The sequence below is a fragment of the Orycteropus afer genome, unplaced genomic scaffold (genome assembly GCF_000298275.1).
Source record: "Orycteropus afer afer isolate SDZICR_OR568_19922 unplaced genomic scaffold, OryAfe1.0 scaffold00193, whole genome shotgun sequence".
Lineage (NCBI taxonomy): Eukaryota > Metazoa > Chordata > Mammalia > Tubulidentata > Orycteropodidae > Orycteropus > Orycteropus afer.
Genome location: NW_006921780.1, coordinates 4,615,347 through 4,639,106, shown reverse-complemented (window position 1 = coordinate 4,639,106; position 23,760 = coordinate 4,615,347). Strand labels below are relative to the sequence as shown.

Genomic DNA, 23,760 nt, shown 5'->3' with positions numbered 1-23,760 from the left:
AATCCTATAGACAGAGTAGAACTGCCCCACAGGGTTTCCAAGGCTGTAATCTTTATGGAAGCAGACTGCCACATCTTTCTCCCATGGAGTGGCTGGTACATTTGAACCATCAATCCTTCAATTAGTATCTGGGTACTACTTAATCACCGCACTACCAGGGCTCCTTCATTCCCCCAAAACCAGATGCAACACATCCAGCAGATAAGAGCTGGTTCCAGACATTTACTCTACAGATTGGCTACTGGATTCAACAGAGGACAATGCCCCTCCCCACTGGGCTTCAGTCAGACACAGGCTGGACTTGCCCTAACCCACCCCCGTCTGCTACCCCTGATACCTCAATCCAGCCCCAGGATTGCATGTCTCTCTCATTCCAGGTAATCCATCTCTCTGCCTCCAACTCAAAAACTCTCCCAGATATCGTGTCAAACTTAGAATCCCTAACCCTTGCTCCCACCCCTGGCCCCATGTCATGTGCTCTTCCTCTGTAGTTCAGTAGTAGGTCTCTTGCTCCAGCCAGCCTGTGGGTGAGAAGAAACCAGAATGAACTGGGAGAAGGTGATGGGGGAGATTGGCACAAGGGAAAGCAAGGCCTGAGTGTCTGGGACACAGGGCACTGAGGACTGGAAGGAATGGGGCAGTGGAGGCAGGAATAAGGCTGGGGTCTGGGCACAATGAAGAACAGGCAGTGAGGTGGGGAGGTGAGGAGAAAGGCAGTGGGTCTGGAAGAAACAGGTGTGATGGGAGAGCTAGTTAGGGGTTTGGAGGCCTATCAGTCAGAGCAGGGCACAGGGCTGCCTCACCGCCAGGCCTTCGTCGGATATTGAATTTTCTGATTTCATCATACATGAAGATAAGAAGGCTGTAGGGCATGGCACAGACCCACCAGGTTGCCCTGTAGAGAGCAAGAGTTGGTCAGTGTGGCAGGAAGTATGTGGACCAGAGAAGATGCACAGAACAGTGCACAGGGTTTTAAACTCAGGGTTTTATTCATGATGTGTCCTTTATGTGCCAGAGACTGTGCTGGGCATTGGGACAAAGAGATGAGTACCATCCAGTTGATTCCTATCATCGAGCCTGAGGAGTGAAGATTGGATTGGAGGAAGAGGAGAGGCACAAGACAGAAACAAAAAGCCATTGACAAGGAGTCCTGGGTGGCACACATGGTTAAGCACTTGGCTGCTAATTGAAAGGATGGTGGGTCAAATCTACCCAGAGGTACCTCAGAAGAAAGCCTTGATAATCTGCTCCTGAAACATCACAGCTACTGGGAGAAAAAGCCAACGACACTACAATAGGATAAATGTCATATTAGAGGTGCTTGCCATGTTCACGGAGTTATCTACCAACTTTTGTTGAGTTGTTGAGGGAGACTTCCTTTGCTTTGGGTACCCTGGGCCTCGCAGCCACAAAGAGGGCATTGTTCAAGTGTTGTTGTTGTTGTTATGTGATGTCGAGTCAGACCCGACTCATAGCGACCCCTCCTTGGGTTTCCGAGGCAGTATCACTACAGAAGTAGATTGCCCCATCTTCCTTCTGAGGAGTGGCTGGTGGGTTTGAACCACCAGCCTTCTGATTAGCAGTCAAGTGCCTTAGGCACTATGCTACCAGAGCTCCCTTTTGTTTAAGTTGGATGGGACTATCCGAGATATTCTCCAGATATCTAGTGTGGGGATATTTCTCTAGGGGATATGTGCACTTTTCCCCTAAGCAAAGATGGCAAACATTTTTTTCTTTCTGGATCTCCTCTATAATTTGAGACCAGGAAGATGGATTTGTTCCCTTGGATGACAGAAGAGATGGCCTAGATCAGTGCTAATCCAATAGAAATATAATGCAAGCCACATATGAAATTTAAAATTTTCCAGTAGCCACATTAAAATAAGTAAGAAAAAAAGGGAAATTTAATTTTAATAATATATTTGGCTTAACCCAGTTTACCCAAAATATTATCATTTCAACATGTAATCAATATAAACATTATTAATGTGATTATTTTACAGTCTTTTTCTTTGAAATCCGGTGAGTACTGACACTGGTGGTGCATCTCAATTCATATACTAAATTTTCAACAGTTAAATGGAAGTGCAGTCCAATTAGAACAATAAAGTTGTGTTTAATAGAAACATATTTTATATTGCTTTAGTTTCTAAATTTAATTAAAATTAGATAAAATGATGACAAATTCCATTCCTCAACTGCACTAGTCATATTTTAAGTGCTTAACAGACACATAAGGATACCAAAAAACCAAACTTGCTGCCATCGAGTCAGATCCGACTCATAGTGACCCCTCCTGGGGTTTCCGAGGTGGTATCACTACAGAAGTAGATTGCCCAACCTTCCTTCCGAGGAGTGGCTGGTGGGTTTGAACCACTAGCCTTCTGGTTAGCAGTCAAATGCCTTAGGCACTACTCCACCAGAGCTCCCCCCAAATAAGGATAGTGGTTACCTTTTGGACTGAATGAGCCTAGAGGATGTTTACTCTATACACACAGACACACAGACTCCCCCAACAAATATAAAAACTTGCATACAATCACCTATTCATTCAACAGCAATCCTATGTCCACCCTGTGTCTGTACTAGGTCCTGAGGAAATGAAAATGATTATGTGATGGTCTTTGATCTCAAGGAGCTTAAAAAGGTCAGGGAAAAGAGGGTAAATAAACACATAAAACCAATAATCTACATTTATTAGGTGCTAAGTTTTATGGTTGAGGTACACACAAAGTACTTTTAGGAGCAGAGAGAATGTTCCATTGTATTCATATTAACCATAACAACAATAAAGCTGCTAGTAACAAGGTGTCCACCATGACCCAGGCATTGTGCTTGATGTATTACACACATTTTCTAATATCTGATTCTTACTACAATCTGCCATTGTATTATTGAGACTTCTGCCATTGAAGCTGAGACACAGGATGGTGATGCTTTTGTCTAATACACAGTAGAGTTAAGATTCAAACCTAGGATTGTCTGCATCTAAAGTCAGGCCAAATATCTCTTATCAAACATTATGAGCATCTACAGTGTGTGGAAAACACTACAAGGGATGTGGAAGTGAATGTTGTCTGCAAATACACAGCTAATGACTTGGAAGAACACACAGGAAATCATAACAGAGGAGACCTGTGCAGGGTGGAGGTATTGGGGGTGGGGGTGAAGAGAAAGTTTTGCTTTCCTCTGTAAATTTTTAAGTAGAAGTTTTTCAAAACAAGCATATACTAATATTGGGGAAAAAAAAAGGCAAAAATCTTTGAATTGAATAAGACAAAGTGCCAGACCTTGAAGAGTTCCAATATGCCCACTCACATATATACATAGTAAAACATATTTGCATAAGTACAGCAGAATTATCCATGCATAGATTAAGTTATTTTTATACTTACTTCAGCTGCAAGCAATATATGTTTGGACAATCACACTAAACACCATCATAAAAGATACCACTCTGTTAAACACTGGTATGTCTTTGGGGGTATATCTAAAATCACCATAGGTTTTCACTATGGGCTTTGATTCCTTGTCACGGTCTCCAATAACTCCCTAAATAAGATCTATTTAACACAGCACAGATGACTTTCTCCTTCCCCACTGAGGGTAACCCCATTTTCCCAGGCATCTATGACTATCTTGTTCAAACACATGCTTTCTCCCCTCATCCTCTTCTTGTGCCCTGAGATTCCCATATAGGCAGCTTTCCTCTTACTCACTTGAGAGGGTACATTCGCAGGGCCATGTCCGTGCCTGGAGTGTAAGATAGAGTAGCAGCCAGGGATGTCTCCTCCATAATCCCAAATATTAGGATCTTGTTTCTGGGAAGAAACATTCATGGGTGTGTTGGAGACAGGGAGGCAGAGATAGGGAACAATTGCATATGCCTGTGTCCAGGTCGGGGAGAGTGTTGGGGCTGTTGGTGAGGCACTCACTTCATGCCCTGCTGGAAGACTGAGTTGCGGCGGGTCTTGCAGATGATGAGGTCAGCACACTGTACAATCACAATGCTGACAAAGAAGGCCGTGTGGCAAGTGAACTCCACCACCTTCCGCTGCTCATAAGTCTTGGGGAAAGGCAGGCAGAGAGAGAGAGTCTCAGAAGGATAGTGGCTTTAGATACACCCCAAACACTTCCTCCCTCTCACATCTCCCAGGAACTCCAAGGCTGAGTTATGTCCTCTCTCTTTAGCCTCCCAAGGCACTCCATACATCTCTCTGTTTGAGCACTTTTCATGTTGTATTATGATTGGTTTGTATGTTTTCTTGACTTGACTAGGAGCTCCTCAAGGGTAAGACCAAAACCCAAACCAAGCCCACTGCCATCAAGTTGATTCTGACTCACAGTGACCCTTTAGGACAGAGTAGAACTACCCCATAAGGTTTCCAAGGCTGTAAATCTTTATAGAAGCAGACTGCCATAGCTCTCCTGTGGAGCAGCTGGTGAATTTGAACCCACCTTTTAGTTAGCAGCCAAATGCTTTAACTACTGGGAAACAGAGCTCCCTCAAGGACAAGAATCTTGCCTTATTTATCGCCGTATCTTTCCATGCTTAGTTCAGTGAATGTGCTCAACAAATATTTACTAAATTAATAAGAAGGATGGTATTCGAGAAGGTGGGATTACAGGGCATGGTGGAGTCAGAGGAACTAAGTCAGAAACAAAGGTCGGGCTAGAGGGAAAAGGAATTCCAAAAAGGGATGGTAGCAGGAGACTGTCATTCATTCATTCATATTTTATACACACAGAACTTCAAGTCTAGTGGAGAAGATAAAGATGCTGTGTTAGTACAACAAACCCAAAAACAAACCAGCTGCCATCAAGTCCTGGCGACTCCATGTAGGCTCCATAGGGTTTTCTTTCTTTCACTTTTTAAATTTTTTGAAAAATTTATTTATTTTGTTTTTGACAATATACACAGCAAAAACTATATACCAGTTCGAGTTTCTGCATGCACATGCCAGTGATATTGATTACATTCTTTGAGTTGTGCAGCCTTCCCACCCTCCTTTTCTGAGCTGTTCCTTCCCTTTAACATACACTCACTGGCCTCTGTGGTTCCTCTCTAATATTTCCAGTTGCTGTTGTCAACTGGATCCCATATAGACAGATCTCGAAAGAGCAGAATGATCAAAACAGACATTCTTTACTAGTTAAGCTAAACCATTGTTTGGTTTGAAGAAGACTTCAGAGGATATTTTTGGTGTAAGGTTACTCTGTAAGGGTTTCAATGTGATTTTTTGGAAATAGACAGCTAGGCCTTTCTTCTGAGGTGCCTCTGTGTGGTTTTGAACCACTAACCTAGCCAAATACTTAACAATTTTTGCTACCCAAGGACTCCAAAAAAAATAGTTGCTATCAAGTCAGCTCTGACTTGTGGTGACCCCATGTGTGTCAGACTAGAACTGTGCTGCTTAGGGTTTTCAGTGGCTGATTTTTCAGAAGTAGCTCATCAGGCCTTTTTTTCAAAGAACCTCTTGGTAGACTTGAACCATCGACCTTTCAGTCAGCAGCACATGCATTAATCATGTGGATCACGCAGGGACTCCAGTAGATCAGCTATAAAGGGGAGATCACAGAGGTCTATGGGAACACAGAAGAGAGATTCATCTAAATTTGTCTGAAGAAAAAAAAAAATAATAATAATAAAAATGCTTATAAATAACTCATAGATCAAATAAGAATATTGGAAAATATGTTGGACTGAACAATAATGAGATACTACATATAAAACCTCACGTGATGCAGTTAAAGTTGTACTTGGAGCAAAATATAGAGCCTTAAATGACTAGAACACAAAAGCTAAAAACTAATGAGCCACGTATCCAGTGTAGATGTTTGTCCGCCTCAGTGAATCCTGCCATCATCCTCCTTTATTGCAGTCTTCCACCATTCCTTGGCCCACTGCCTCTCATTTCTTGAAGAGTTTAGCTCCTGACTCACAGTCACACCAACACTACTGTCATAGTTTTTGGAGATTTAAATACTTGTGTTGACGCTCTTTCCAATGCCCTGGTCTCACAGTTTATTGATTTCCTTCTTCTCCAATGTCCTCCACTTCCCACCCGGCTCCCTCCCATGGTTAAACTCTAGATCTTGTCTTTCCCAATAACTACAATTCCTCCCAAATCTCAAGCATCTCTCTGTCACTAACCAGCATCTTCCTTCCATCCCGCTCCCTAAGTATCTCAACTCCCACACTTCTGGGACTCTACTTGGACCTACAATCTATTCATTCTACCACTTTTCTCCAGTCCCTTAACCTCTTTGTGGCCTCACTTCCTTCCTTACCTAACTGAAATATCATGGCCCATATATCTAATGGGAGCTCTGGTGGTATAGTGCCTAAGGCATTTGACTGCTAACCACAAGCCTAAAGGTTCAAACCCACCAGCCACTCCTTGGAAGGAAGGTTGGGCAATGTACTTCCGTAGAGATACCACCTCAGAAACCCAAGGAGGGGTCACTATGAGTTGGATCCAACTCAAAGGCAGTGTGTTGTATCTAATAATTCTTTTACATACACCTTCCACTCCCTAGCCTCTGTCTGGATTTGGTTAATTACATCCATCTACTGACTCTGCACTACCACCCAGGAGCCAAATGTGGCTGGAGAAAACACACAGCCATGTGGACTAGACTTCTTTAAATTCATGACCATTCACTTTAAGTGAAGTCCTCAGTGCTGCCTAGGATTTATATTACATTTCCTGTCCATTCACTCTCCCATTCTGCCACATCTCTTCCTGCCTCAAATCTTCTCTGTTCTCATTTACAACTGATAAAATTGCATCCTATTTCACTGAGAAAATAGAAGCAATAACAAGAGAATGCTCACAATCCCTCCCATCATGCCGACCTCCCCACCTGTATCTGCGTCCTAAACTGCTGTTTTGTTACTGTGGGTTCATGGCCCTTGTTTCTCTGCTTGTCCATGAGATCCCAATCTATCTCACCTATCCTAGGACATTGACAATAATTATCTTTTCTCTCTATTGCACCATTTCTTCTCCTCTCTGTTGGATAGTTCTCATCACACACATTACCATCAGCTATGACTCATTTCTCTGCCCCTCTTTACAGTTAAGAAAGGGGACGGGGCAGTGGTGGTTCAGTGGTAGAATCTTAACTTCCATATGGGAGACTTAGGTTTGATTCTGGCCAATGCACCTTATGCTCAGCCAACACCCATCTGCCAGTGGAGACTTGCATGTTGCTGTGATGTTCAGCTGGTTTCAGCAGAACTTCCAGACTAAGACAGACTAGGAAAAAAGACATGGTGACCCACTTCCAAAGATCAGCCAGTGAAAACACTATGGATCACAATAGTTTGTTGTAGATGCAAGGCAGGTGTTGACTTGAGGGCAGCTAACAACAGCTTAATAAAATGTGGCAGTTAAGGTTGTTTCAACCTGGCTGGGCCTGGTTTTGAGTGACTGGGCAGCTGGGTATAGTTATTCCCTGTGGTGAGATTGGTAATCAGCTCCATGGTGGAATCTACTGAAGCAGCTGAGTAGATGCCTTAGGGATATGAGCTGCTTCCAGTATATAAGAAACAGCTTTGAGGAAGGTCTCCAGCTTTTGACATGCTTGAATCCTGCATGTAGCCAAGTCTTCATTTAGCAGCCTGCCATGTTGTCTGCTGATCTTGGGACTGTCTCTGGACTTGAATTAGTAGTCTGCCATGTTATTTAATACTATCTGGACTGTGCCATGTTATTTGTTGACCTTGGGCTTGTCAGCCTCAGCAGCCAGAAGCTGCCTGAGTGGAGAGACACCTCTAGCTCCAGTGGGCTGGGAGCAAGAGGCAGAGCTGAAGCCCAAAGTCAAGGGATTTTCACCCAGCCCCTAGAGCTGGCACTTTGAACTCAGACTTCTAGCCTCCTAAACTATAAGAGGGAGCTCTGGTAGCATAGTGGCTAAGGCACTTGACTGCTAACCAGAAGGCTGGCGGTTCAAACCCACCAGCCACTCCTTGGAAGGAAGGTTGGACAATCCTACTTCCGTAGTGATACTGCCTCGGAAACCCAAGGAGGGGTCGCTATGAGTCGGGGCCGACTCGACGGCACATAACAACACAACAACAACAAACTATAAGAGAATAAATCCCTCTTTGTTAAAGGCATCCCATTTGTGGTATATTTCTGTTATAGAGGCACAAAGTAACCAAAACATATGTAGTCTATTTTTACTATCTTTAATTTCTCTCCTATTTTCAGTCAGGCTTTTGCCTTTATCATGCCATGAAACTGTTCTTATTAAGAACAAGTTCTGGTTGCTTGATCCAATGGTCAGTTCTCAAAGTTCACATTATTGTCCCAATCAACAGTACTTTACATAGTCGATCAGTCCCTCCACCTTGATGTGTATTCTTCACTTGCCTTCAGGACTCCATACTTTCCCGGATTTTTCTCTACCAGCCTTCTCAAGCTCCTTTGTTTGTTTTTCTCCCTGATATCTAAATGTTGGAGTGCTCCAAGGTTCAGTCCTTGGTCGTCTCGTCCTCTCTAGGAACACTCATTTCCCTGATGGCATCCAGCCTCATGGCTTTAAATACCATCTGAATGCCAAGGACTCGTGCTTGTGAACAATTTCTCTTAGAAAGATCAGCACAAGGCCGGTCCCCATGAGGCGGAGGTTAAAGATGTCCCAAATGTCTAAACTACTATGCCACTCTATCATTTCAGACATTAACTCCTCCTCCTCCTCCTCCCAGTAATTTCCCCAGTCTTAGGGTTCTGTATTTCGCTGTAACGCCTCACAGAACTCACAGACAACCAAGGGTTCGTCTCACGTAGTAGTGGTGGAGGCTGGCTGGCTGGCGAGTCCCGGGTCCGTGAGTAGGTCTGGTGGATCCTCTCAACTCTTGGGGTTTGATGAACCTCAATCAGCAGATCAGATGACAGCTGCTGTCTCAAATCCAGGGGTGAGATGATGATGATCCAAGACACAAAGCCAGAGTAAGGGGAGAGCGAATCTTCCCAGGAGATTCGTAGGTATACCCCCAGGGAAGCTAAGGGTGGTGATTTGAATTATACCCTCCAGCAAGGGAGGAGTCAAGATACATTCCACCTGTGTTGCCCCAACAGAATTAACCTAAATCCCATCACAGAGTCGATTGCCAGTCATTATAGGGAATGATACTACCAGCTGCCCAGCCAAGTTGATACCTGACCTTAACTACCACACCACCCCCCAAATAGGCATGGATAATGGGATTTACAAAACACCACAGAATGGAGGACAATGGCTAGAAGGGCCACATCAAGCAATTCACTGCAACTCCCAATTTTATATCTCTGACCTAGGCCTCTTCTCAAAAATGCAGACTCATATAGCCAACTGCCTCTCAACATCTCCTTTTGGATGTTCAATAGGCATTTCACACTTAACATGTCCCAAACTCTATTCTTAATTTTTTCCCCTAACCTGCTCTTCCTCATTTAAGTAAATGGCAAATGCATTTTTCTAGATGCTTGGGCACAAAACCTTCGGGTTAGCCTAATGCTCTTCTTTTTCTCATCCTATATATATTGGGAGCTCTGGTAGCATAGTGGCTAAGGCACTTAACTGCTAACCAGAAGGCTGGCGGTTCAAACCCACCCGCCACTCCTCAGAAGGAAGGTTGGGCAATCTACTTCCGTAGTGATACTGCCTCCGAAACCCAAGGAGGGGTCGTTATGAGTCAGGAACGACTCGATGGCACACAACAACAACAACAACAATATATATTGGGAGCTCTGGTAGCGTAGTGCCTAAGGTACTTTACTAACCAGAAGGCTGGCAGTTCAAACCCACCAGCCACTCCTCAGAAGGAAGATGGGGCAATCTACCTCTGTAGTGATACTGCCTCAGAAACCCAATGAGGGGTCGCTATGAGTAGGGTCTGACTTGACAGCCATAACAACAACAACAACAACATATCCAAAACATCAGCAAATTCTCCTGTTACACATTCAAAATATTTCCAGGTTCCAATCATTGCTCACCACCTAAATGACTCCTGTCGTGGTCCAAACCACCACAGTATCTTGTCTGCATAATAGCAATAGTCTCTTAACTGGTTTCCCTGCTTCCATCCTTGCCTCCCTCTTGTCTATTCTTAAGGCAGCTGTCACAGTGATCTTTTGAAAATATGTCTTATCATGTCAGTGGGTAGAGCAAACACACAGTATGGGGGAGGGAGAGACAAGGCTACAGGGGCAGATTGTACAAAGTCTTGCATGTTAAACTATAGGGAACTCCTGTAAATGTGCAATGAGTGGGAGGCTTGATCAGGTTTCCTATTAGAAAGAGCACCCTGGCAGTTGTGTGGAAGACGGCCTGGGGGCAGGGAAGACTGGAAGGGTGAATCTAGGTGAGAAGTGCAGAAGGCCTGAGCCAGGTGAGGAGGTGTGATTGGTGAGCAGAGATGGAGTCAGGAATTATTTAACCACAAAACCAAATTCACTGCCATCAGGTCTGATACGACTCATAGTGACCCCTCCTTGGGTTTCTGAGGCAGTATCATTACGGAAGTAGATCGCCCAATCTTCTTTCTGAGGAATTCCTTAGGAGGAAGTAAAGTCAACTCTTCTTTCTCACATTGACCACTTGATTCATCAGCAAATCCTTTTGTCTCTACTTTCAAAATAGATCCTGAATTTGACTGCTTTACTCTCTGCAGCCCCATCAGTACTAGCTTGGCCCCAAACACTATTGTCTCTCACCTGGACTATTGCAACAGTCTCCTGCCTTGTCTCCTTGCTTCCACTCTTGTCCTCAGCAGCCATAGTGAGCCTTTTAAAATCTATGTCAGATCATGTCACTTACTCTATTTAAACCCCTGTGTTGACTTCTCATCTCATCTAGAATAAAATTGAGAGTCCTCTCCTTGGCCTAAAGAAAACACAAAACACCAACCCAGTTGCCATTGAGTTGACTTGTGGTGATCCCATACGTGTCAGAGTAGAACTGTGCTCCATGGAGTTTCCAGTGGAAGTGGGTCACCAGGCCTTTCTCCTGAGGTGCCCCTGGGCAAGCTCGAATTGGCAGCCCTTAAACAGCTTTAACTATTTGACTGCTCAGGGACTCTCCATGTCCTACAGAGCCCTACACTATCTAGTGTCACCTCTCCCCATGCCTCATTACTTCTCTGGCATCTCCTGACACACTCCTGCTTGCTAAGCATGCTCAGTCATACTACTGGTCTTGGTCTTTAAACACACCAAACAAATTCCCAGACTAGGGCCTGACCATTTGCTCTTCCCCCTGCCTGGAACATTCTCCAGAAGTCCACATAGCTAGCCCCCTCATCTCATCAGAGAACTCACTGCCGTGGAGTTGATTGTGACTCATAGTGACCCCTCCTTGGGTTTCTGAGGTGGACTCTCTATGGAAGTGGATTGCCCAGTCTTCCTTCTGAGAAGTGGCTGGTGGGTTTAGAGGCATTCCTCTAATTGCACTATCTGAAAGCACTGTTACAAAAATGAGCCAAGGTCCCTGGGTGGTGTAAACAGTTTGGACTCAACTACTAATCTAAAGGTTGGCAGTTCAAACCCACACAGTGGTACCATGGCAGAAAGGCCTGACAATCTGCTTACATAAAGATTATAGGCAAGAAAACCCTAAGAAGCAGTTCCACTCTGTAACACATGGGATCACCATGCATCAGAATCAAGTCAACAGTAACTAACAACAACAACATAAATAAGTCAAAGATGGCCTCGGTTATTGGCCCCAGTTTTATTCTTCTTCATAGCATGCTAAGGTTTGTTAGCCAGAAAAACCCCACTGGTGCCAAACTCAAATTTGTACACATTAAATTGTTTTAACAATAGCCCCAAATAAGCTACTTAGAGCCTACATGCATGAAACTGCCTAACATCTGCTTGCTACGGACAAAACCCTGTAGTTGTAAGACCCTAAGTGCTGAATCCTAGTCTGGCTCTTTTAAAGATTCACTGTGGGACTTTGAGCAAGTCATTAACTTTTTCTGGACTCAGTTTCTTCCTTTATACAATAGTGATAATGAACTATGTGTCCTCTATGATACTATAATTCTAGCAATAATTCGTGGCACAGTTTCCACTGTCTTAAGAAATTGAGACAGGAGAGTTCATAGATATAAAAATAATTTACTAAAATTCCTGAACATATCATTAGCGGAGGGCTTTAGTTTGGGCCTCATTTATCTTGTATGTTAGGAAAGACTACTACAGAGAGGCATCCTTTAGGTTTTAAAAGGTTTTGAATGATAATGAAGGATAACCAAAGGAAATAGACTTCAGATTTGAGGAATTCATGGGTGGTGCAATTGGTTAAGCACTTGACTGCTAAACTTAAGGTTGGTGGTTCAAACCTGCCCAGAGATGCCTTGGAAGAAAGGCCTGGTGGTCAGCTTATGATAAGTCACAGCCTTGAAAACCCTGTGGAGCACAGTTTTGCTCTGCACACATCTGAAGTCCTGTTACTTGAACTTTCATGGAGGAAAGGAGATGAACAGAAGAGAGGATATACAGCACTCATACCAGGGGCAATCCATGGTCAGAACATGGAAGACTAGAAATCAGCCCAGAAAGGTTCAGAAGACAAAGAAGACCTCCAAGTCCCATGGAGCTGAAAGATCCAGGAGGGTAAGGACAGATAACAGGTAGTAGGAGTGAAAGCAAATGAAGTCATTGTAAACTAAGAGGAGACTCTATTTGCTGATATGATTGGAGACTGAGGCCAAATGTTAAGTGCTAATATAGATGAGATTTCAATTCTGGCTGCCTAGTGTCTTCTTTCTCCCATTATTCTTTAACAATTTGCTAAGCCCACTCTTACCTGTCACTTCCTTATTCTTATTGATCACTATCTGTCTACAACCCTATCCTTTCTGCTTACCCACTGCTGTCCGTAACTGTCCTCCAGGTCGTTCAAATATTGATCCTCCCAGTTCAGGCGGATGCCAAGCAGATCCAAAGGCTTAAAACCATTTTCAGCCAGGACCACAAAGTAGGTGAAGAATCCTGCCAGAGCCTGGATCATGCCTGTTAATGATGGGTGACGGGAAGGATCCTTCAGAGAAGGATCCTAAAAGGCAGAGGGAGGGCTGGGACTCACTTCCAGATGGGTTGGCCTGTGTCTCATGAGCCATGCTGAAGATTCTCACCATCAAAGATCTGACCCCATCATTTCTGTAACTGCCTCCCAGCCCTGATGTTTGTTTCTAAGTTCTAACTCAACGTTATCTTTGAATCATATAATCTTAAAACTGGAAAAGACCTTAAAGGCAATCTATCCTTTCTTCCCTTTGAGTGAATGTTGACTCATCTGTCCCCATTTCCTCTGACATTCAGAGATACTCATCAAATCCTGTCCTCTCCTCATGTTTTCCATCCATCCCTTGCCTCTCTCCTAGGCCAGACCTCTGTGCCCCATGGTAAAACAGTGGTGATGGCTGACATTAATTATTGCCTATTAACTATAGTGCTGTGCACTGTGAAGGTGCCTTGTGGGCACTGATAATCACTCGGCTATTATCTACATTTCATAACTGGGAAAACTGAAGCGCAAAAAGGATTCAGTTATTATCTAGAGTCATACGGGTAGTAAGTGGGGAAATTGGGATTCACACTTAAGTCTTATGCTTAAATATGTGCTTTTTCCATGTGTTTTCTCCCCCTAGCTATTGGGATGACCCCCCCCCAACTCCAGTCTGTTCCTTGTCCATCACTGCCCTCACCCTACTCCTTGAAGCATCCTATTGCACCTGAAAACTCAAGAACAAAGACTTCTAATGACAGTTAAACATCTTTTAAGGCTTCCCCCAATATAAACAAGGCTTGTCTACACCCTTATTTTCCCCACTCTATCAAGACTGAAGGCTTCATCAAATTGGTTTACTCACTCTCCTCCAAACATGTCATGTGCATTCCCCCTCTTCCCCAGATTGCCCACCTCATCATATATCTATTAGTCTCAGCTCTATTCTCCAACACCCAGCTTAAGTCCTGTCTTTTCCACAAGGCCTGATTCTCCTCATAATTGGCAGGCTTGCAATCCTGTAGCATGCTATGTCTATACTTGTTATTTGGTACTTGGAAAGATGCTATCATTTTAGGTATGTTTATTCCTTCCTGACTGGACTTTAAGCCCGAGACCAAGCAGAGATCAATGGTTGTTTTCCCAGGGGCTAACACAGTTTGTTGTTCTTGAAGAAAATATCTCCCTGACTTTTAAACCAAGATGGCTCAAATGCCCAGGCAGAGGCAGCCACTGGCTCAGCCATCATCCCCGATCCCTCCACCTCCCTTCCCTCAGGCCGCACCAATCTGTCCGTAGGCCATGCTGATGAGACGGTGGTTCACCAGCTTGTCAGTCTTTGCATTCCGTGGAGCTCTCTTCATGATGTCACTTTCAGCTGTCTCATAAGCCAAGGAGATAGCAGGGACCTGGAGGATGGAGGGTGGGAGTAATGAGGCACAATGTTCATAACAGAACTCAAAAGTAACTCGATCATCCAAGGTACAACAATTTGTCTCTATTCACCTGGAGCAACAGAGGGAGAAGGAGTCAGGAATAGGAGGAGGAAAAAGAATGTGAGGCTAATTGCCTCCATGAACAACTGTCTCCTTTGTCGTGAGACCGGAAGAACTGGATGGTGCTTGGTAACCATTACTGAATGTTTTGATCAAAGATTCTATAGAAGAATCCTGATCCAAAGGGGAAAAAAATGGAGAACTCAATTTCAGATTCTCATGGAGTCCAGATATCCCGAGCCACAGAGGGTGGATGAACTCCTGAAACTATTACCCTGAGATAACCTTTCAACCTTAAACCAAAAATATGCCCTGAAGTCTTCTCAAAACCAAACAGTAGGTTAGCCTAACTAGGGAAAAATGTCTGTTTTGAGCCTAAGCTCTTTGAAGATCTAGCTATATGGGATCAACCAACAATAGCAACTTGAAAGATTAGATAGGAAACTTTGGGGGCAGTGAGTTTATTTTAATGGAGAAGGAGGAGTGAGAATCGTTGCACAACTCATAGAATGTAATCAATGTCACTGAATTGTACATGTAGAAATCATTCAATTGATGTATATTCTGTTGTGTATATTATTAACAACAACAAAAAATAAATTATATTTTTAAAAAGTAATTCAATAATGAAGATTGCACAACATTGTAAATGTACTTAATGCCATTGAATCATATACTCAAAAATAGTTAAAATGGCAAATTTTATTATATATATATATATAATAAAACACACATAACAACAACAACAACAACAGGAAGATGTAGAGTTCATCATGTTATTTCACCATTACCCTTCTATATTTTACCACCATTCAATGAAAAAAATAATAATGATAACTTGAGTTCTGCCACTTTCCCTTGACACAAATTTCTCCTATTCCTCAGTCTGTCTCACAGGAGGTCCATGGATCAGGCTTCGGCTTTGGTGCTCACCATGTCAGTGCCCAGGTCGATGCAGAGAATGGTTATCGTTCCCAGAGGCAGTGGTATACCGAGGACGATGAAGAGCAGGAAGGGGGTGATCTCGGGGATGTTGCTGGTCAGAGTGTATGCGATGGATTTCTTCAGGTTGTCAAAGATGAGGCGGCCTGGGAAAGATGGCCAACTTTCTGTGAGGAGCCCAGTGAGGATACACTTCCCACAAACCAGCTGCTGGACAGACCACTATGAAGCAGTGTCATGGTCTATGAAAGGGTGTGGAGTTCCTAGATCTCAACCTGTGCAGTTTTATTCTTCAATGATGGGATTATTAACTAGAACCATGGTTTATTAACATGCCATGTCTTGTGTAGTCTTTGTTCTTGGATTCAACATGTCATGTCATGTTGAATGGCTAATGTCATGTCATCTGATCTCTGACAATTAGGCAGGGTTGGGCCTGGTTAACACTTGGAGATGTCTGAGAATGCAAGTATAAAAGCTTTAGAAGCATAAGGTAGAAGTGGAAAGAACGTGGGCTTGGAACAGATGTGGGTTTGAATCTCATTTTTTGTCCTCCCCTGAATATATTTCCAAAAATTGGAATCCCTCCCTGCATTCCCTGCTTTATTTTATTTTATTTGTCCATAGCACTTAACTTCTTTAACACACTATGCAATTTACTTATTTTATTGTCTGTCTCTCTCTGCTAGAAGTTAAGTCCCATGAGGGCAGGCATTTATGTCTGTCTTTCTCCACTGAGTATCCCCAGTATCTAGAACAGTGCTTGGCACAGAGTTGGGGCTCAAAATAATTTATCAAATTAAATGCATATAAAAAGCTTAGCAAAGTGTCAGAATCATAGTTTGTCTCAATACAATGGTAATGATTATTGTCATGTGGCTCATCACACTTTTTAATAAGATAGCTCCAAGCAGAAGGCAGGGAGCCTGGGATGGAGAATGCTGGGGTTCTCCTGCTCACCATTGGGCATTCCCTTCAGAATTGTCAGAGAAAGAGGGCATTCATGGGTCAGGCTCCAGCTGATCCTGATCTTGTTGTGTCATCATCATTCAGACAACAGCTTCTTAGGGGCTTTTTGAGGATTACTAGGCTCTGGTAGCATAGTGGCTAAGACACTTGCCTGCTAACCAGACGCTGGCAGTTCAAACCCACCAGCCACTCCTCGGAAGGAAGTTTGGGCAATCCTATTTCCGTAGTGATACTGCCTCGGAAACCCAAGGAGGGGTCGCTATGAGTCGGGGCCGACTCGACGGCACATAACAACAACAACAACAACAGGAAGATGTAGAGTAGTCCAAAGAGTATGGCCACATCTTTGAACTTGCTGTAGACCCACTTGCATCTCAGTGAGAGGAGAAAGAATGTGCTATTCTGAAGTTCCAATCCCCTTAGTACATCATAGACTCTCCTCAGGTATCATGAAAAGGAGCTCCAGATAATGATGTTCTAAGTACCAGCTGAATCTAATTTGCAAAATTTTATCTTATGGTGGCTTTTCTCAGTCAGGATCATGGAGGTTGGACAAGGGGCAAAAGGAATGAGAATGATGTAGACCAACTCCTATCAGAGTCTAAGGGCCAAATCCCAATCTTGGACACCCTGCTTTCTCACCCTCCTCCACGCCCGTGACAATGGAGGCAAAGTTGTCATCCAGCAGGATCATGTCGGCTGCCTGCTTAGAGACATCAGAGCCAGTGATGCCCATGGCGATGCCAATGTCAGCCTTTTTTAGTGCGGGGGAGTCGTTCACTCCATCACCTGTCACTGCCACAATGGCACCCTGGAGAGAGCCCAGAGAGAAGGAGTGAAATAATTAGCATGCCAAATTGGGACCAGATCCACAGGTCAGTTTGGTTTCAGCACCCATTGTTTCTTGATATAATCATGCTTAATCTAGGAGTTGGACCCCTCCTTCTCCTGTTCATCCTGAGATAGTAAAAGTCTCAGGGAGCCCCCCTTCCCACCTCATATACTCTCTTGGGTCATCTCTTCTAGCCTAGTTCACATGTTCTTCTTCTTGGTGTAGGGCTGCCACAGGATTTCTGCCAGACTCCAAGGGGTCCTTCATACCCTTACCTGCCTCTGACATCCCTCCACAATGATGAGCTTTTGCTGAGGAGAGGTCCGGGCAAATACAATCTCTGTGTGGCTCTTGAGGACATCGTCGAGCTGCTCTGATGACATGTTCTTTAGTTCTGAGCCATGCACCACAATGGCTTTGACATCCCTGAGGGAATTTCAGAAGTCTAGTTCTGAGGGTTGAGAATTCATTAGAGGGCCTGGTTCCCTCTAACCAGTTTTTACTATACCTTCCTTGTTGTTTCTCATTTCAACTCCATCTCCTCGGTTGTCCCCAACCATACACTGAGATTAACAAACTCCAGCCCTACCCCCCTTTCCTAACTATTCCTCCCTTTTCTCTACCTCCTTCTCTGTACCACTTCCTCTGAAAACTTGGTCATTTTCCCAATATGTTTTACTTTGTAATATGTCAACCCTGCACATCCTGTCCACTGAAGGAACCACCAGGAGCTTTAGTAAGACAGGACCTGGAGGGAGCAGGTGAAGGACAGAAACAAAAATGTCAAATCTGGGTCCTTTAGGGATCTTACCTGGGATCAATCTGGCTGACAGGGACCTGAAGCCGGGCAGCCATGTCTTCTATTGTCTCAGTGCCTTCTGAGATGATGCCCACACCCTTGGCAATGGCCTTGGCTGTAATGGGATGATCCCCTGTTACCATGATCACCTGGGTTGGGGAGAGGAGGGAAGAGGAACACAGCCACCTTGAGGGAAGCCCCAGATCCTTTAGCTTTCTCCTCTAAGAATGAATGAAATCTTGCTTTCATTCAGTAAAGGTTTTAGTCACTCGTTCCCAGGAACTTGTGCTGTTGTTGTTTTTAGGTGCCATGGAGTCAGCTCCAATTCATAACAAACCCTATGAACAAAATACTGCCCAGTCCTGCACCAGCCTCACAATCCTTGCCATACCTGAGCCAATCATTGTAACCACTGTGTCAATCCATCTCGTTGAGGGCCTTCTCCTTTTTCTCTGACCTGCCACTTTATCAAGCATGATATCCTCCTCCAGGGAATGGTCCCTTCTGACAACATGACCAAAGCAAGTGAGACGAAGTCTGTGCATTCTTGCTTCTAGGGAGCATTCCAGCTTGTGCTACAGACCAAAAATCCTTACCCTTGTGAGGGGCTCCAGACCATCAGATCATGAAACATAGGGCAATTTGGGTTCTAAATTTCCCAGTGATAAGTCAGGGTCTGCAAATATTACTATATTCGTAATTTCATTTAGTTGTTCCAAAAACTATTCTACTTCCTTAATAGCTAAGACAAAAAACAGCTACACATAAAACAAGTGTAATAAAGAACTTCTGGAAAATTCCATCTGACTAACAAAATTTTATCTAGGCCCTGGTAATTCAGATCTTCATTCTACTTCTCTTTTGCCTGCTTGTACCCCTGGGGTCCCATCCAGTTTTGAATACCTAGTACCAGCCCTAGTGCTATCCCATTCCTACCCAAAGATTAGGTGCCCGTGCTCTGTGCTTTCATAGCATTATGCTCTTTCCTTATAACAACACTCATCATTTCTCTGTGTTGTGATTGTGATTATCTGGGCTGAGAGCTCTGGGAGGGTGGGGCCATGCCTATGGTTCTTGGTTAAATTTGCCCTAGAATAGTGTCTAGCATATAGTACCCATTGCTATCGAGTTGATTGTGACTCATAGTGATCCCATAGACAGAGTAGAACTGCCCCATATGATTTCCAAGGCTATAAATCTTTACAGAAGCATACTGTCATATTTTTCTTCTGCAGAGAGGCTGGTGGGCTTGAACCACCAGACTTTTGGTTAGCAGCCAAGTTTGCTAAGCAGCCACTTTCCCACCAGGGCTCCTTTAGCACATATTAAGCCCTCAACAAATAATTACTGAATGCATGGATAATTCCTAGCTGGGAACTACTGGTTCCCTAATGCCCTCCAAGCACACAATTTTTTAAGCTCTGGTGGGAGTGAGAAGGAACCTCTCTGTGACTAAAGTATCCAACTGCTTCCTGGAGCAGAGGTCCTAGAAAGGTTGGTCTATTTGCTTCCAAAGCATGGAAATAAACCTTGAAGGAGTTGTTCCCAAAAAATCAGTTCTAGGGCATAATGAGCACCATCATTCCACACTGGCACCCTGACTTATTGACAGAAGACAGAAAAACATGAACTGAGCTGTGATTACTAGAGACTCAGTAAATCCCACTATGAGCTACTATTCATGACCCCTGATTTGGTGGAGCCTGCTTTAGCTGTGGAGCACTGGATCCCAAGCTTGGCCTGTGGAGAGCCTGGTGTCTGGTGAGAGTCTGACAGGGAAATGTATAGATTATTTTCCAGATGCATTTCAGACTATTTGAGCCCTCAGTCATGCCTTTCGGACTGACAGTGCCCTGAAAACTTTCCAAGAGCTCATCAAAAGTGACCCAGGACTTGTTGGACAGGCATGGTATAATCATCCTATATTACCAGGGCCTAGTCCTAGTTCGACCATTGAAATGGACTGTTCTATAACAGTTTCAAAGGTCCCTAAAAACAAACAAACAAACAACCAAAAACCAAAATAAGACTCACTGCCATAGACTGCCTGTCGATTCCAACTCATAGCACCCCCATTGGGTTTTCAAGGTAGTAAATCTTTACAGAAGTAGATTGCCCCGTCTTCTTTCCATAGAGCAGCTGGTGGGTTAGAACCACCAACCTTCTGATTAGCAGTCAAATGCCTTAGGCATTGTGCCACCAGATCTCCTTTCAAAAGTCCCTAGGTGGCACAAATGTTTCGTGATCAACTGCTAACTCAAAGGTTGGTGGTTTGAATCCACCCAGTGGTACTGTGGAACAAAAGGCCTAGTGACCTCCTTCCATTAAGATTACAGCCAAGAAAATCCTGTGCAGCACTTCTACACTGCACACGTGGGGTCACCATGAGGCAAAATTGACTCAACGGGAACTAACTAACAACAAAGGCAATGTAGTAGTTTCTGGCAGTACAACATCCAAGCCAAGAAGGAGAAATAAAAATAGTCAATCACCCCAAGAGTGAGTTCCTAGGATACAAATTCCTAGAGCACTGAGATGTGTACATACAATAGAAGCGCAGTTCTATAGAGAATGGCTCCCTTTGAGGTAAAGGGCATCTAGTAATTTCTGGAATTTGCCAAGTACTAAAAGAATTTCATTTCTGCTTAGTGCTGGCTACACCTCTGATGTTCCCACACAGTATTGCAAGCTGCCCTCTTGTTCCCACGTACCCTCCTTCCTCTACATCAGACCCAGCTGAGAGAAACTTTCTAGTGTCGTGAAGTTACATACAGTAGGCTGTCATGAGAGCATTCAAAATTGGGCTGCAGTTCTTAGGGCAGGCCAGCTTCATAGCAAGGGCCAAGTATCTTCATGCAACTAAGAGCCTCAGTTAGTGGCAAACATAACGAGACAATTTTATTTTAATCTTTTAAACCATATTTATTCCAGCAGCTTGAACACACGGCTACCTGGGAAACAGCAGTTCCACAATCATATCTTTATAACAACTTTGCTGCCACGCAACATTTACCTGGCCTCGCAAAGTTCAGTATCTTTGTACAGTCTTAACACCATTTCAGAATTGACCCTGGAAGGGTCTGTCCTGTGGGACAGCCTCCTGTGTGTCCATGACTTCTGGTTCTCCTTGAGGGATAGTATCATGCATACATATGTCTTACGACCATACTCTATTGGGAAATGAGGATTATTCAAAACACCTCAGTAAATTGGCTAAGTTTCTGTTTGTTTAGGGTCTAGAAGAAGGTGAGAAATTATAATGGGACCTGTCAACACTTGCCAAGACCAAGAATTTGCCTTGGAATCGCTGAGGTTTCCCACTTTAGCTGCCAGACGGTGGCCAGCCCTGGGAGACAGCCTCCTTAGGTACCTAAATGGGGCCTGCTCTACCTTGAAAACCAAATACCAAACCTGTTGCCATCGAGTTGATTCCAACTTATGGCGACCCCGTCCATGTCAGAGCAGAACTGTGCTTCATGGCATTTGCAATGGCTGATTTTTTGGAAGTAGATCACTAGGACATTCTTCCCAGACACCTCTGTAAGGACTCAAACCTCTAACCTTCTGGTTGAGCTGAGAGCTTAATGATTTTCACCACCCCGGGACTCCTCTGTTCTGCTTCAGGTGTGAGGATATCCCTATCTGATAGGCATCCTGTCTAAAATGACCTTCTGTCTCCTGTTTGGGCCTTGCTACTTTAGGCTCAATAGTACTCTCTTCCCCTGGGAAAGTTTCTCTTCTAACAGAATCCACAAACTCTTAGATGAGATAAATTTGAGACTATACCCAAAATGAAGACTCATTAACAACCTGTGATATGCTGACGACACAACTTTGCTTGCTGAAAGTGAGGATGACTTGGAGCACTTACTGATGAAGAATGAAGAATACAGTCTGCAGTATGGATTACATCTCAATATAAAGGAAACAAAAATCCTCACAACTGGACCTATAAGCAGCATCATGATGAATAGAGAAAAGATTAAAGTTGTCAAAGACTTCACATTGCTTGGTTCTATAATCAACACCCATGGACTGCTAAAAGAACTAACAGATCTGTCCTGGAGGAAGTGCAGCCAGAATGCTCCTTGGAAGCAAGAATGGCCAGACTTCGTCTCACCTGTTTTGGTCATGTTGTAAGAAGGGACCGTTCCCTGGAGAAGGATGTCATGCTTGGTAGGGTGGAGGGTCGACGAAAGAGGGGGAGGCCTTCAACGAGATGGATTGATATGGTGGCTGCGATGATGGGATCAAGTATAGCAGGGATTGTGTGGCTGGCGCGGGATCGGGCAGTGTTTCGTTCTGCTGTGCATGGGGTCGCTATGAGTCGGAAACGACTCGATGGCACTTAACAACAATAATCAACACCAACGGAAACAGCAGTCAGGACATCAGATGACGTATTGTTGTTGTTGTGTGCCATCAAGTTGGACCTGACTCATAGTGATCCCTCCTTGGGTTCCTGAGGCAGTATCACTATGGAAGTAGATTGCCCCACCTTCCTTCCAAGGAGTGGCTGGTGGGTTTGAATCACCAGCCTTCTGGTTAGCAGTCAAGTGCCTTAGCATTATGCTATCAGAGCTCCTAGATGATGTATTGCACTGGGCAAATCTGATATAAAGCATCTCTTTTAAGTGCTGAAGAGCAAAGATGTCTCCTTGAGGGGTAAAATGTGCCTGACACAAGCCATGGTGTTTTCAATCTCCTCATATGCATGTGAGAGCTGGACAATGTGGTGCTAGTGAAGAATGTTGAAAGTACCATGCTAGAAGAACTAACAGGTCTGTCCTGGAGGAAGTACAGCCAGAATGCTCCTTGGAGGCGAGAATGGCGAGATTTTGTCTCACCTACTTTGGTCATGTGGTCAGAAGGGACCATTCTCTGGAGAAGGATGTCATGCTTGGTAAGGTGGAGGGTTGACAAAAGAAGGGAAGGCCCTCAATGAGATGGATTGACATGGTGACAGCGGCGATGGACTCAAGTATAGCAATGATCATTGGAGCTGGCACAGGACTGGGTGGTGGTTCTTTTTTGCTGTGCATAGGGTCACTATGAGTCAGAGACGACTAGATAACCCCTAACCACAACAACCCAAAATGTCATTCCTTATTCTAGTAGCTTATCTCAAGACTCAGATAATTTAAATGAATCTCTTCTCTACTTGTCTTCCACATATGATATGGTAGCTTATAGAACCATGGAGTAATATCAAGTTATCTCACTACGGTAGTTAAGGTTCTGTGTCCACTTGGCTGGAGCCTAGTTTTGAGTGGCTGGCAGCTGGGTGTAGTTATCCCCATGACGAGATTGGTACACACTCCACGGGGAATCTGCGGTGAGCAGCTGAGCAGCTGCCTTAGAGACGTGGTCTGCTTTCAGTATCTAAGAAGCAGCTTTGAGAAAGGTCTTCGAGCTTTTTGGCACATCAGGATCCTGCAATTAGCCATCTTCATTCAGCAGTCTGCCATGTTGCTGATCTTGGGACTGTTTCTGGACTTGAATTAGTGGCCTGCTGTGTTGCTTAATAATCTTAGGACTGTGCCATTTTACTTGTTGGCCTTGGGTTTGTCAGTCTCAGTAGTCAGCAGCTGTCTGAGTTAAGAGAAGACTCCAACCAAATGTGAGTGGCCAATATGGTGGCATTGAGGAAGAGAAAGACATAGAGAGGTACATGGGAGGTACAGACAACAAAGATGAACCCTTTTGCACATACA

At 44.1% G+C, this 23,760-nt stretch overlaps 1 protein-coding gene across 1 annotated transcript in view; it reads right to left on the bottom strand.

The window, feature by feature from the left end:
* Nucleotides 1-492: 492 nt before the first annotated feature.
* LOC103202855 (sodium/potassium-transporting ATPase subunit alpha-4-like) overlaps nt 493-23,760 on the bottom strand; it is a 69,511-nt gene continuing 46,243 nt past the window's right edge. Inside the window, exons 13-22 of the mRNA XM_007947789.1 lie at nt 18,059-18,195; nt 17,523-17,673; nt 17,058-17,226; nt 15,438-15,592; nt 14,294-14,417; nt 12,868-13,013; nt 3,936-4,066; nt 3,720-3,821; nt 804-895; nt 493-521 (exon numbers count right to left, since the gene is read on the bottom strand). Coding sequence (XP_007945980.1) covers nt 493-521; nt 804-895; nt 3,720-3,821; nt 3,936-4,066; nt 12,868-13,013; nt 14,294-14,417; nt 15,438-15,592; nt 17,058-17,226; nt 17,523-17,673; nt 18,059-18,195 — 1,236 coding nt within the window. The remainder of the gene's footprint in view (nt 522-803; nt 896-3,719; nt 3,822-3,935; nt 4,067-12,867; nt 13,014-14,293; nt 14,418-15,437; nt 15,593-17,057; nt 17,227-17,522; nt 17,674-18,058; nt 18,196-23,760) is intronic.